Source organism: Moschus berezovskii, chromosome 3 (genome assembly GCF_049115385.1).
Source record: "Moschus berezovskii isolate FMDL1 chromosome 3, NW_MosBer_1.0, whole genome shotgun sequence".
NCBI lineage: Eukaryota > Metazoa > Chordata > Mammalia > Artiodactyla > Moschidae > Moschus > Moschus berezovskii.
The window spans coordinates 96234088-96248229 of record NC_142462.1 but is presented as its reverse complement, the minus strand read 5'-3'; the positions used below and the strand labels follow the sequence as shown (position 1 = coordinate 96248229).

The 14142-nt window shown below is 37.4% G+C and overlaps 1 protein-coding gene across 3 annotated transcripts in view; it reads right to left on the bottom strand.

Annotated features, from left to right (window-relative positions):
* The window catches only part of PTPRZ1 (protein tyrosine phosphatase receptor type Z1), a 200944-nt gene that overhangs the window by 61015 nt on the left and 125787 nt on the right, over positions 1-14142 (bottom strand). For all 3 annotated transcript variants that reach the window (XM_055421178.2, XM_055421179.2, XM_088834645.1), the window contains exons 9-10: positions 6165-6349; positions 4116-4242 (exon numbers count right to left, since the gene is read on the bottom strand). In XM_055421178.2, the coding sequence (XP_055277153.2) occupies positions 4116-4242; positions 6165-6349 (312 nt within the window). The remainder of the gene's footprint in view (positions 1-4115; positions 4243-6164; positions 6350-14142) is intronic.

Here is a 14142-nt window from a genome sequence, read left to right as displayed (position 1 = left end):
GATTGCTTCTAACTCCCTGGAGAATCTGAGCCATACTCCTGGGTCTGAGAGTTCACAGCACTCAAGGTCTAACTCGGCTGACTGACGAGGGTCTCAGGATGGGTCCCCATTGGCCTGCTGTTGTTGTTATTGTTAAGTCGCTAAGTTGTATCTGACTCTTTGCGACATCATGGACTGTAGCCCATCAAGCTCCTCTATCCGTGGAATTCTCCAGGCAAGAATACTGGAGTGGGTTTCCATTTCCTTCTCCAAGGGATCTTCCTAACACAGAGATTGAATCCTTGTCTCCTGCCTTTGCAGGTGGATTCTTTACCACAGAGCCACCTGGGAAGTCCTTTGGCCTGCTGATCCCTTGCAAATAATAACTAACATTTTAGTGGTCACCAGTCTGACTCAGACACTAGTGGGGTTTACCGAATCTTCTCACTTCATCAAAACAGACTCCGAGAAGGCTGCAAAAACAGTCCAGTAGTGAATATTGTCAATATATTTTTTGGACTGAACACTTAAAATTCACATTTATGGGATAACAGAATAAAACCTATGGGTCATTCTGGTTTTGTTAGATTTTCTAAAAGAGCATGTTACTCACACACATTACTCAACATTCCACAAAACAAAAAAGCAACACTGATGTAGGTAGGCAAGCAAGGCTTATTTAATTGTTCAAAGGTTTTAAGCCAAGTTTCACAGTGCGAAAAGGCAAAAGCAATGTTAACTGCAATCTTTTTAAAGGGTGATTTTTAAATATCATTATATAACAGTACTTGTAGTGTAGTATGGTACAGGCCGAACAAGGACAATGTATAGTGATTTAACAAAGACAGTTGTTGTACAAATGAAAAGGACACAAAACAGAAAAATGCACTGATCTAATTCACCATGTATTTAAATTGAATACATATGATTATCAAGACCCTAAGACATGTACTCAAATAATGTCTCCTATAACTATATAATAATTAGATCTATCTTATAGAAATAAGCATAATTATAGCTACAACCAAATAAAAAATTTTTTTAAAGAATATCTACTTTAGTTTAACCTTGAAAAGGTTTAAATTCTTTTCTGAGCATGAGTTTATGCATTAATTTTAAAATAGCAATTTATAATAATATCTAATGGACACTATGGGGATGCTGTTGTACACAACAAATGTAATTAAAATGCACAAGCAATAAATTAATCAAATTAGCCAACTTTAAATGCAAATTTGGAAGACTGAGTTTTATTTCACAGATATTGATTAGAATATTTAAAATCTGTGACTGAAAGGATGAGGGCAATTATACGTGACCTCTGTCATTCCTTTTTAACAGAAGCAACAAACAGTACAGTCTTTAGAAAACAGCTTATCCAAAATAATAATAGAATAAGTCAATAAGGTACATTACAACATTAGGTAATGAAACAACATAATTAATAGGATGAAATGGTACTAGTAAAACCCATGAAATAAACAGCAAATTCAAAAGACACTTACATCTATATTAGCCACATAAATCGTAAAATTTACAAATCTTGTAGGAACCATCACAGTGACCCACAGGACAGTACTGCTGTCAAGACTTTTACTGCTATGTATTTACTATAGAAACAATATTTAAGATAACGTAATTTCAATAATGAACTAAAAATATATGGACTGAAATGCCACTGTAGTCTTCCTGATCAGAAAGAATGAGTTCTGGAGAGAACAAGTATTTTCCTTATAAAAATAGGAAAAGCTGAAACTTTGCATAAATTGGTCTTCAACGAAGAACTTTCTGGAATAACTAAGGGGTAAACTAAATTTTAACCCTTGATTTTTAAGAGTAATATCATACCAGAATATCAAATCAAATACCACCTTTTACTAAAACACAGTAATGTACAAAATGTTCTAAGGCACTGAGACATCCATGGAGATTAAGTGATGTGTCCAAGCTAGCATCTCATTAGTTCAATGGTGTCCCGATCCTTTGAATAAATAGAAATTAAGTTATAATACTTTCTATTTTGTACAAATGTGAAGGTGCTACAAACGATACAAGAACTTTGTACTTTGTGCCAATATAGACTCAGTCTAAAAGGATCACTCAGAAATTACATCTATAGATAATAGACATTTGATCTCTTTTTCCATATGCAATAAGCTTCTTTCTTAAAAATAAGAAAGAAAAAATTCAAAAGGTCTAAACTTTTAGCATAGTGGTTAGAGTAAGAAGTGTTAGTTGTTCAGTCATGTCAGACTCTTTGCAACCCCATGGACTGTCGCCTGCCAGGCTCTTCTGTCCATGGAATTCTCCAGGCAAGAATACTGGAGTGGGTTGCCATTCCCTCCTTAAGGAAGAGTTAGAAAATGTACAACATAAATAGCTAAAATTATTTTTTGACTGGGAAATTGTACTATGTTCAGAAATTAGAGTGGTATAATTAAACCAAGACAGTAAAATTAAATGAATGGTTTTAATATAATTCATCACCTAAAATACACAATAGGACTAGAGGAGATTTTTATATACCATATTTAATCAACTCACATGTGATACTGGCCAACACAGTCAACAGTGCACTGCTAAAGATGTCATTTTTGGAATGAATCAATACGTGGAACTTCAGTGAGGGATGACATTCAATGGAAAAGTATCATATGGTATAACCGAAACCATGGTCAGTTAATTTGATGCTCACCTTTCAATAACACTTAGAGCTCACATTCCATTTAAAAATAACCTGATTTTGCAAAATAACGTTAAATAAAAACAGTAGGAAAGATGGTTATACCTAGGACATGAGGCAGGTCATAATATTATTTTTAAATAATGATGTTGCCATGATGAGTGCTGTCCTGTGCTTAGTCTCTCAGTCATGTCTGACTCTTTGCAACCCCATGGACTGTAGCCCACCAGGCTGTTCTGTCCGTGGGGACTCTCCAGGCAAGAATGCTAGAGTGGGTTACCATGCCCTCCTCCAGGGGATCTTCTTAACCCAGGGACTGAACCCAGGTCTTATGGCCTGTGGCTTGGAAGGATCCAGAATCTAACATCTAATGTTCTGATAAATTCTTTAACTTAAAAAGTCAACTAGTTAAAAACTCTGATGTTATGAACAAGCTTATAATAGATTAAAACCCTGCTATGGCACACAGACCACAAAGGAAAATCAACAAACATCAGTTTTCCTTCTACACATAAAAGTGAAACATGCTCCAATTAATATTATTTGTAACCACTGCTATTAAAAACCTGTGAAAATTTCAGAGAGTAGCCTCATAATAGGGATGACCAAAGAATATTTACATTTCTGTATGTGTGTGTACTTGTATGCACTTATGAACATGCATATTTATGATATGTATGTGTGTATATATGCATATACATGCATATGTACTATATAATTCCATTTATTACTTTAAAACTGCTTATACTAACAAAAGAAAGACTTTAGTTTTCTACATTTGTAAATTGTCCAATTACGATAGGCAGCACTTCCTTCAATTATTGCATATGCTTTGAGATCAAAGATTTTCCTGTAATACTTAGAGAAGATGCATGCAAATAAAATACAATTAGAAACAGCTTTTTTGCTTGCTTTTATGGAATAAAACCAGCAAACCTAAGAAGAAAGATCCCCCTCACCACCAATTTATAAAAGATAGATGAAAATATCTAAGATAAACTTCTGAGATGCTTTGTACAGGTATTTCAAAGTACCTCACATGATCCTTGAATCATGTACATACTTACTACAAAATACTTTGGGGGCTGAAAGAGGGAGGAAATAAACACAAATGAAACAAACTCTTCATCATTCAAACTCAAAGTCTTTATATTTTCTTAGCTATTTTCATTTGATGACCACTACAGACATTACAATAGGTTTGGCAGTTCTTATTTTACAAATAGAAAACTTCAGTATTAAGAATAAATTCACTTATTGTGCTATACCATATCTGCTGAATGAAAATGAAAAATGAGCTCTGTGCTTTACAAAATTACCTGATAAGCCAGACTAAAAAAGAAATCACTTTGCTTTTTGGACAAAGAACATAAAGTCAGAAAGAAAGCACCAATGCATTCAGAAATTAAAGTAGCCTTATTTATTTAATAAGGTATATCAGGGGGGCACTTACCAGGGTCATCGGAAGGCATGTCCACAATCAGCTGGTCACTGTATTTTCCATATAAGCCATTAGTGCATATGGCTACTATTTGAAGAACATAACTCATATTGGGTAGTAAATTATTAAGAATAGCACCCTAAAAGAAAGATGGCAATAACTATACAAATTTGTCATTCTCAGAGGAGTGCTAACATACTCAACATCTCTTCTTAGAAAACATTTTCTCATTTGTCAATAAAAAATTTTGTATTTTATTAACCTGAGAAAAAATTTTACACAATGTTATTAGGCTGAGCTTATGATATTTGTGAGTTAGGAAGATACTGGTAAACTATGCTTTTATTTATTTTTTGCTCTGTAAAAATCAGATTTAGTTTAAGAAAATTTCATTTTTTAACTCAAACTCATGAAATTCATAAATGAGTAGCCAAAAGTGTAGATTACTATTTTAGACAAGCATGTAGCATTTACAAGAAGCAAAATGTAAAACTAATTTATTTTTCTCAACAATATGTAAACCAGACAGTAATTATGAAATGAAAAATAGTATATTCTCATAAATTCCACTTACAAATTTCTCAATTCACAGTGTTTGTTCTAGACATCTAAATTAAAAAGTTGTTAAAAATCTCCTCATTTTGTTTATATGATATTTCACACCAGCTTTTGTTTAGATGCAGGTTCCTAGGACTTGAGGGACTCCTTCTGTCTGTATTCAGAGTTCAGTGTCTTGGACCTGCACTGGGGGCTTCCCTAAGACACACCCAGATGGGATTTTCTCAATTACACCACAACTACCAAGGAAAAGTTAATGAGATGCTCAGAATCTGTACTTTATTTTCTTTAATTCTTGTCATGGGTAGAGAGGAAGAAGACACGCATCATTTCCTAAGGATTACTTGCCTCGTGTCCCAAAAATTCTGTCTCAATTGACTTCACATTTGTTACTTGGAAATTTGAATTTAAAAAAAGGACTTTCAAGATCTCTACACTATTTCCTTTGTGCTGATACAGTATGATGAGGAAACAATAGACAACTGTATCATAGCACTGATATTCAAGACCCAATTCCTTCCCTAACTGGAAGTTGTTGTTCTGTCGCTAAGTCGTGTCCGACTCCGCGACCCCATGGACTGCAACACACCAGGCTTCCCTGTCCACTATCTCCGAGGGCTTGCTCAAACCCATGTCCATTGAGTCAGTGATGCCATCCAACCATCTCATCTTCTGTTGTCCTCTTCTCCTCCTGCCCTCAATCTTTCCCAGCATCAGGGTCTTTTCCAATGAGTTGGCTCTTCACATCAGGTGGCCAAAGTATTGGAGTTTCAGCTTCAGCATCAGTCCTTCCAATGAATATTCAGGATTGATTTCCATGAGGATTGATTGGTTTGATCTCCTTGCTGTCCAAGAGGCTCTCAAGAGCCTTTTCCAGCACCACAATTCGGAAGCATTAATTCTTTGGCACTCAGCCTTCTTTATGGTCCAACCCTCACATCCAACTGTGAAAGTACAAAGTATTTGACTGTTCTTTGAGTCCTTTTCTTTGTAAAGAAAAGCTATATTAGATGATATCCAGTTCTAAGTCTTCTGAAAGTTATTATCGGCAAAGTTGTAGTCTCCATGTAATTAAAAATATTAGTTAAGAACCTAGGGCCTGCCTGGTAGCTTGGATGGTGAAGAATCCACCTGCAATGCAGGAGACGTACATTCGATCTTTGGGTTGAGAAGATTCCCTGGAGAAGGGAATGGCTATCCACTCCAGTATTCTTACCTGGAGAATTCCATGGACAGAGGAGTCTGGCAGGCTATAGTCCATGGATTCACAAAAAGTCAGACATGACTGAGCAACTATATTTTCACTTCACTAGTATTAATCACTGTAAATTTTGAATAATTAAATATAGCTTCCACGTCCGTCTCTCCCCACTAGAGAGCTCATACAAAGCCAAAAGTCATCAAAGGCCACAATATACAATCATTTGTAAGTTCTTATCCTAGATATTAAACTAGAATGACTACAATGCTCTCAATACATGAAACAATCGATCTTATAGTTACCAAATCTTGATAGCCATCTGTCAAAAATTCATGCTTGGTTTGGTCTTCTCCCTCCAATTGCTGGTACAGAACGGCAAACTTTTCGATCATGGCATCATAAACTACTCGAGGTCTCTCCCAGGTAACAAGAAGGCTAGTATAATTCTCCGGGTCAGCTTGAACATTTTCTGGTTCTGAACTACAAACTTCAGAGGAAAAAAAAGTACAGTTATTGACACAACTGTCACCCTCTAAAATGTTAACAAGTGAAGCACATTCTATGAACATTTTTGCTGTATTTTAATAGAGGTTGAAAAGTTAGACTTTCCCCCTGTGGCTCTTTTGTTCATGCCATTTCCTGTATCTGAAATACTTCTCCATTTCCCACTGTGAATGAAAAAGATTGCCTGCCTTGCTAGTAAACAAAGAATGTTACAACCATCAAGCCATCACAATGGCACCCCACTCCAGTATTCTTGCCTGGAAAATCCCATGGATGAAGGAGCCTGGTAGGCTGCGGTCCATGGGGTCGCTAAGAGTCGGACACGACTGAGCAGCTTCACTTTTACTTTTCACTTTGATGCATTGGAGAAGGAAATGGCAACCCACTCCAGTGTTCTTGCCTGGAGAATCCAGGGGACGGTGGAGCCTGGTGGGCTGACATCTATGGGGTCACACAGAGTCGGGCACAACTGAAGTGACTTAGCAGCAGCAACAACAACAGCAATGGTGTACTCTGAGGAAACTCAGGATGAGAAAACACAGGAAACTGGTCCCAGGGAGCTGAGGTCTATACCCAAGGAGCAATTTCAGTGAGACCAGACTCTTGAACCTTCCCATACACAGAAAAGTGCCAACTTCTTTGAGAGTTCTGGTTTTCTCTAATCTTTTGGTGTTTCTACTATGTGGTCTTTGGTACAAAAACTCCAACATATCCTGACTCCCCCCTTGCTTCTTTAGAGCAGCCCCTCAGTGTGATCTGAGAGTCCTGCCTCCCAGGGTTGAAGTCCTCAACATGTCCACCAAATAATCCATAACGCTCGACTTTTAGCTTGTGCATTTTTTTCAGTCAACATCTCCTACCTCTGTTCAAGTCTGACCTTCAAAGAATGTCTTTACCAAGCTCAGTATCCTGTGTTATGCACACTCTGACCTCTGCTGGATTGATATCTGTCATTTTCAATTGTCTTGTTTTACCACAATTATTGCATTAATTGTATGTTCTCTTATATTTTTCTTTTCTGAACAAGTCTTTGCTCCTCTGTGTGTACATGCTAAGTTGCTTCAGTTGTGTCCAACTCCTTGTGACCATATGACTGTAGCCTGCTAGGTTCCTGTGTCCATGGGATTCTCCAGGCAAGAATACTGGAGTGGGTCACCATGCCCTTTTCCAGGGGATCTTCCCGACCCAGGGATTGAACGCACATCTCTTATGACTCCTGCATTGACAGGCAGGTTTTTTACCGCTAGCGCCACTTGGAAAGCCAATCTTTATCCTGAGAGTAGATTATAAGCATAAAAACAAGAGTTTTTTTTTTTTTAATTTCTATATTGCATAGAAAACTGTCTTGAATGTATGGGGAATACAAATTCATTTTCAGAAATAAACAAAGGATATCTTCAAGTTTATGGTGCTTTTATTACTCTTATTTGGCACCTGACAAATATGTTTAGCTCATTTGAGGAGAATTTCAAAATTAAAAGATGGTCTTGTTTGTAAATCTTTGAAATAATTAAAAATTCCCTATCACAGCAAACCAGAGAACTGAAACCATTATTTCAATATTTTTCAGACCTCCTGACAAAAAAGTCACACTTTGGCCTTATAAATAGACTAAGCAATTAATTTCAGAGAATTATAAGATATGTCTGTCTCAGCTGAAAAAACAGTTTGAAACTCGTTTGGGGACTTCTTAAAATGAATTGAAGCCCTTGCTGGGACTCATGGCAAAAATGCAGTCCCGTCAGAAAGAGCACTCTGACACTTTCTGAAATACATTCATAATGTGATCATCTGAACTAATTGTGAAGAAAAAAAATTTTTTAATTCATGATATCATGCTAATGAAGCACAGTAATAAATATAATATCTTCCAGGCTGGAGATATTTGGGGAAGAGAGGGAGACAAAGGTCTTCAAGGTCAAACAGTAATCATTATGCTCACAGAATCCAGGCTTTGCTTTAAAGGTATACCTGAATTTACAAAGTCACCACACGAGACCATGCAGTCGACTGAAGTCAACCAATCATTACCACTACCAAAACTATTTCTAGGATTCAATGGAAACATGCAAGCAGCACCATGAGAATGTGATCAAAAAAGCCTTTTTGTCTTTACTGGGCTGTAGTTTTCCATATGAACACAGGAGGGCACCCAAAACTAACAACTGACTTTATAAACGGAAACATTTTAGATACAGTATTCAATAATAGACATTTTAGCATATGTATTAAGCTGATCCCTGAAGAACTGATGCTTTTGAACTGTGGTGTTGGAGAAGACTCTTGAGAGTCCCTTGGACTGCAAGGAGATCCAACCAGTCCATTCTAAAGGAGATCAATCCTGGGTGTTCATTGGAAGGACTGATGCTAAAGCTGAAACTCCAATACTTTGGCCACCTCATGCGACGAGTTGACTCACTGGAAAAGACTCTGATGCTGGGAGGGATTGGGGGCAGGAGGAGAAGGGGACGACAGAGAATGAGATGTGAGATGGCTGGATGGCATCACTGACTCGATGGAGGTAAGTTTGAGTGAACTCCGGGAGTTGGTGATGGACAGGGAGGCCTGGCGTGCTGTGATTCATGGGGTCACAAAGAGTCGGACATGACTGAGCGACTGAACTGAACTGAACTGAACTGAATGCTGTGCTAGCAGTGGCATACGAATGATTCAGAGCAATATAAACACATATACACATATATGCTTTAGATCAATATAGGAATAACTTTATATGAGTTAGAGACAGAACTTTTCACAATTAAAATTATAATATTATTTGTTTATCAAGGATATAGGGTGCAGTGTTCCTTTGGAAATAAGAGAACAATTCTTTGAAAATGTATTCCTATTTAGGTCTAGACTGCATCATTACTCTATCTAGTGACACTTCTAAAGTGTCCACCAGATGGCAGAAGACCATCACATCATCTCAAAAGTGAGGCAGTCACTTAACTTACCATTAGAGACACAAGTTTGACTTAGTCTTGCTTCTGATGAACCTCATGTCTGTTTTTATTTTTTTTTTAATTTATTTTATTGGAGGCAAATTACCTTACATTAATATATTGGTTGGTTTTGCCATACATTGACACGAATCCGCCCCGGGTGTATATGTGTTCCCTTTCTTGAACCCCCCTCCCACCTCCCTCTTCCCCATATCCTCCCTCCAGGTCATCCCCGTGCACCAGCCCCAAGCATCCTGTATCATGCGTCGAACCTGGACTGGTCACATATGATAATATACATGCTACAATGCCGTTCTCCCCAGTCATCCCACCTTCACCCTCTCCCACAGAGTCCCAAAGGCTGAAAGTGATTTTGGACAATATCATTTGTAGATTTTGTTCAAAAGTCAACCCCACTTTGCATAGAGTGAGAATGAATTAAAGTGAACTATCTTTTCCTCAGAGATGAAACTATCTTAAAATGCATGAAAGTTTTATGCATGCACACAAAACATAAAAATCTGAGCAAAATGTAAAATTACTTACTTCAAAATACACAAAGGACTGCTTCCTAAATAGTGCAAGGAATTTTGATCAAGTGTCTGTGTTTATCTCACCTTAGTATTAGAAGTCAGCAGGTACTTCAAATTCTAAGAATCAGCATTAATATAAAATAGGACTTTAAAAAGAAATTCACATTTCTTTGCCACCAGGTTTTAATTCATTTACTTTCTTCTTTATATATCTGTAAAAGCTTATTAGTAATTTAATAGTTCAAATGTATATTGCAATTAGAAGCTTATTTTTAAACACTTGTTTATTGATAATCATAGCTTAGGAACACATTATAAGCTATAGCTGAAGCTTATCTTTTAGGTGCTGAAATACAGAATTTTATAGAAAAAAATATATACTTTAGAATGTATTCAAGAGAAAGACTAGTACTTCTATATATAGTCTATGACCTTGCCAACGTGTTACTCTTCTAAGGTAGGACAGGATCTCCTAAATAACAATCTTGCTAATTCACCACTTTGTGTTCAGACATAAAACTGGGTAATGTTTCAGACATAAGACTGACTACAGAGTAAGTTATTAATTTTCACTAATTTTTCCAAGCTTCCCTTGTTCTTCATATTAAAGTTAGCTTATATTAGAAGGGCATACAGTTTATAAAGCATATTATCTGGATTGAAAAATCAAGAAGGGCTTTCCAGATCAACATATACTGACACCAATTACAAGCTACATAAAAAGATAGTAACAAAAATATAATTTCCTTGATTATAGGGAGCTCAGTACTATGTTGTGGAGAAGGAAATCGCAACCCACTCCAATACTCTTGGCTGGAGAATCCCATGGACAGAGGAGCCTGGTGGGCTACAGTCCATGGGGTCGCAAGAGTCGGACATGACTGAGCAAATAAACCTACCTACCAGAACTATGGGCTTCCCTGGTGGTTCAGAGGTTAAAGTGTCTGCCTCCAATGCAGGAGACCTGGGTTCAGTCCCTGGGTCGGGAAGATCCCCTGGAGAAGGAAATGGTAACCCACTCCAGTATTCTTGCCTGGAGAATCCCATGGACAGAGAAGCCTGGTAGGCAGTTCACGGGGTTGCAAAGAGTCGGACATGACTGAGCGATATGTTGAGGTCCCATTTCCTTCTTTAGGAATGAATCACATGCCCTGATTCCTTTCTACAAGCTATATGTGACCTGGATCATAGTCACTGATCACATAAGGAACACTGACCAAGGAGAATCTGGTTCCTGCAAGCTCGAGGCTATGGATCAGGCTGTGACAAACCTCGGGTCCTTGTCAAGTCGCACAGAATACAAGCAATACTTTAGTACAAGAGCAACCCAGATGGCACTAGCAGTAAAGAATCTGCCTGACAAAACAGGAGACACAAGAGATGTGGGTTCAATCCCAGGGTCCGGACCATCTCCTGGAGGAGGGCATGACAACCCACTCCAGTATTCTTGCCTGGAAAATTCAATGGACAGAGGAGTCTGGCAGGCTACAATCCATGGGGACTCAAAGAATTGGACATGACTGAGCACTCAGCACAAATGCAAAGGATCCTCACATATAAAGAACGAGAGGTTCTTAATTAAAAACTTGTTTTTAACATTCACTTCTCATCTGCTTGGCTCCAGGCACTCTTGGACATACAAATAAAGGAGGTACCATCTTTGCCTTCAGGAAACTCATTTCTAGGATAGCCTCTCACCCTTAAACTTAGTAAGCCATTAAACGTAATGGGTGCTTTTAGTTTCCAAATCCTAGATTTCATTTACAGAGGAATGCAAAATAAACTGTAAAAAAAATTCTGTCGTTTAGCCAAATTAGGTTGTGCTTTTCAAAAGTATACGTTTTTACCCACTAGAAATTGTAAAAACTTCATAAACATAGCTCACAAAGTCCTCCACCTTCTCAGTACTTAAATGAATGGATCTGAAGCGTGAACACCTCCTACACAGCAATGTCCATGCCTTGCAAGTCCCGTAAGATTAATAGGCAAGGCACTGAGTGTCACGAGGAAACAAGAAAAAAAGGTAGGAAAAGAAAAGGAAATAAGTGAATAAAAGCACAAAGGAGGAGAACATGACAACTCTCACTGTGACAAGTCTCGTGATTAGCTCATCATTGAAGCTGGTGCAGATGGGCCAGGGGAGACAGAAGTTCCCTTCTGCCTCTGCTGCTCTATGTGCCCACCTTGGGAAAAGGACACATGTCTTAGGGGAGAAGGTGCGGTCTTAGCTCCATGGATCATGAATAAAAATGAAGAGGGAGGTGAAAAGATCAGGTGTTGATTTTTGGGGAGTGACAGAGAAAATGTCACTAGGCTTTTACCCAGTATTTCCCATTGTCTTGAGGTTTGGTACAGGTGAACACAGCCCACGGCAAAGTATGCCCATGAATGCACACTAGTAAATCCACCACCTTCTTGCTTGAGGTTTATGAGCCTCATTTTAAAAATTATCGAGACAGGTAGTTTAATGACTACTGTGAGAAGAACCTGAAGAGTGACAGACTCAGAAGACAATCAATATTAAGGTTGTGATCTCCCTTCAGGGAGTAGCAGATGTTAACAAAATCAATGTAAAGATTGCCACAAATGCTAAAAATAATAACTAAAAATGATCTGTTATTGCTTTGTACTTTTCAATGATTACATGCCATTCCCTTTAGATAAGTAACCAAAAAAAAAAATCTTTCAAGTTGTACCTCAGTCAGTCTTCTCTATGAATACACAGTAACTTTGTCAACCGTTCAATTCATAACATATAATCTTCCAAGAAGTAAATAATCTTCCTATACTTTTCTCTATATAGTTAGAGCACAAAGTTAATGTACGTGACCTTAATGAATGCTATTTACAACTACTGACCTTCTCAAGAAGGTGGGTCTCCTGATGCATAATTCATTGTGACATTTTCTCAGGAAATTACAGAAAATTTCTCATAGCTCAAATACAAAATTAAGCTATGAAGACATGCTTTTCATGCTACCCTTCCTTGAAAATCATTTCATATTTTATAGTTTTTTTTAAGTTTGCATGAAGTATACTACAATGCTAGCAAATGAGATTTAAAGTGCATTTATAATTCTACTTAACACATAAAAACCTTAAACATGGAAAACTTGCAGAACACCCTATACTTGTGATAGCTTGCCCTCTGTCTCTATATACAAATATACAGCTGCACACACACACATATACAAGAGTACATACACAAACACATACACACTTTATTAACAGAAGCTACGGATCTGGAGTATATTATGTTCAGGGGACTCGACTGCCTTGCAAACTTTAACTTATTTAAACCTCACAACAACCCTACAAAGTGGCCATTTAAAAAAATTTAAAATATATATGTATTTTGGCCATGCCTCGTGGCCTGCAGGATTTTAAATCCTTGACCAGCTACTGAACTTGTGCCCCCTGCAGTGGAAGCATGAAATCTTAATCACAGGACGGCCAGGGAAGTCCCAAGGTAGGCATTTTAAACTCATTTTATCAGTGAAGAGAATGAGGCTTAAAAAAACGAAATAACTTGACAATATTTATGTAACTAATAAGTATTTGCACTGGGGTTTGAAGCCAAAAGTTGACTGGGCTTTAAACCCAGCTCCTTCTCACTATATTTCAGGGGGTCCCGGCTTCTCGGGGGAGTCTTGTTAGCGGGAGGAGAGGGCAGCGGGGAGGTATTGGTTCCTGGGAGGCAGGGGACAAAGCTGGACATCACCTCCTCTACATGCATGTTATGTTTGTGTGGTTACTGACATATATTTCTCATTAACTAAAAGACAATTTTTACTAATTCCTTCAAGATCAAATGGTTCTACTAAATTTTGTGATTCTTAGAAGAGCCCATTCCATGATGCCAAAAATGCACGCCTTTTAATGAATAGCAATGCTATGTAAAAATGCAAAAATAGAGGGCTGAGTTCTGGTAAAATACTCATTCATTCACAAATGTTTACTGAGTTTTCCTATGAATGCAAAAAAACAAATAAGGCTTGATCTCTCCCCCCAAGAAGTTTACATGGATATGCAGACCTCACATGTCTTTTGCAATTACTTGCAATGTATTTTGCAAAATATATTTTTCTACCATGCATTTACCAAGAGTAGGATTCTAACAATTTTCATGACACGTTTTCCTTCTCTCTTGGTCAAAATGAGAACATTAGATATTTAAAATAGCAAAATAAATAAGTATAATCTGAAAGTCCCAAGCTGGGTGACAAATTTAATAAATTGCTATGATAATACTATACATAAAATTAAGAATGATATTAGTGATATATTTATATCATTCA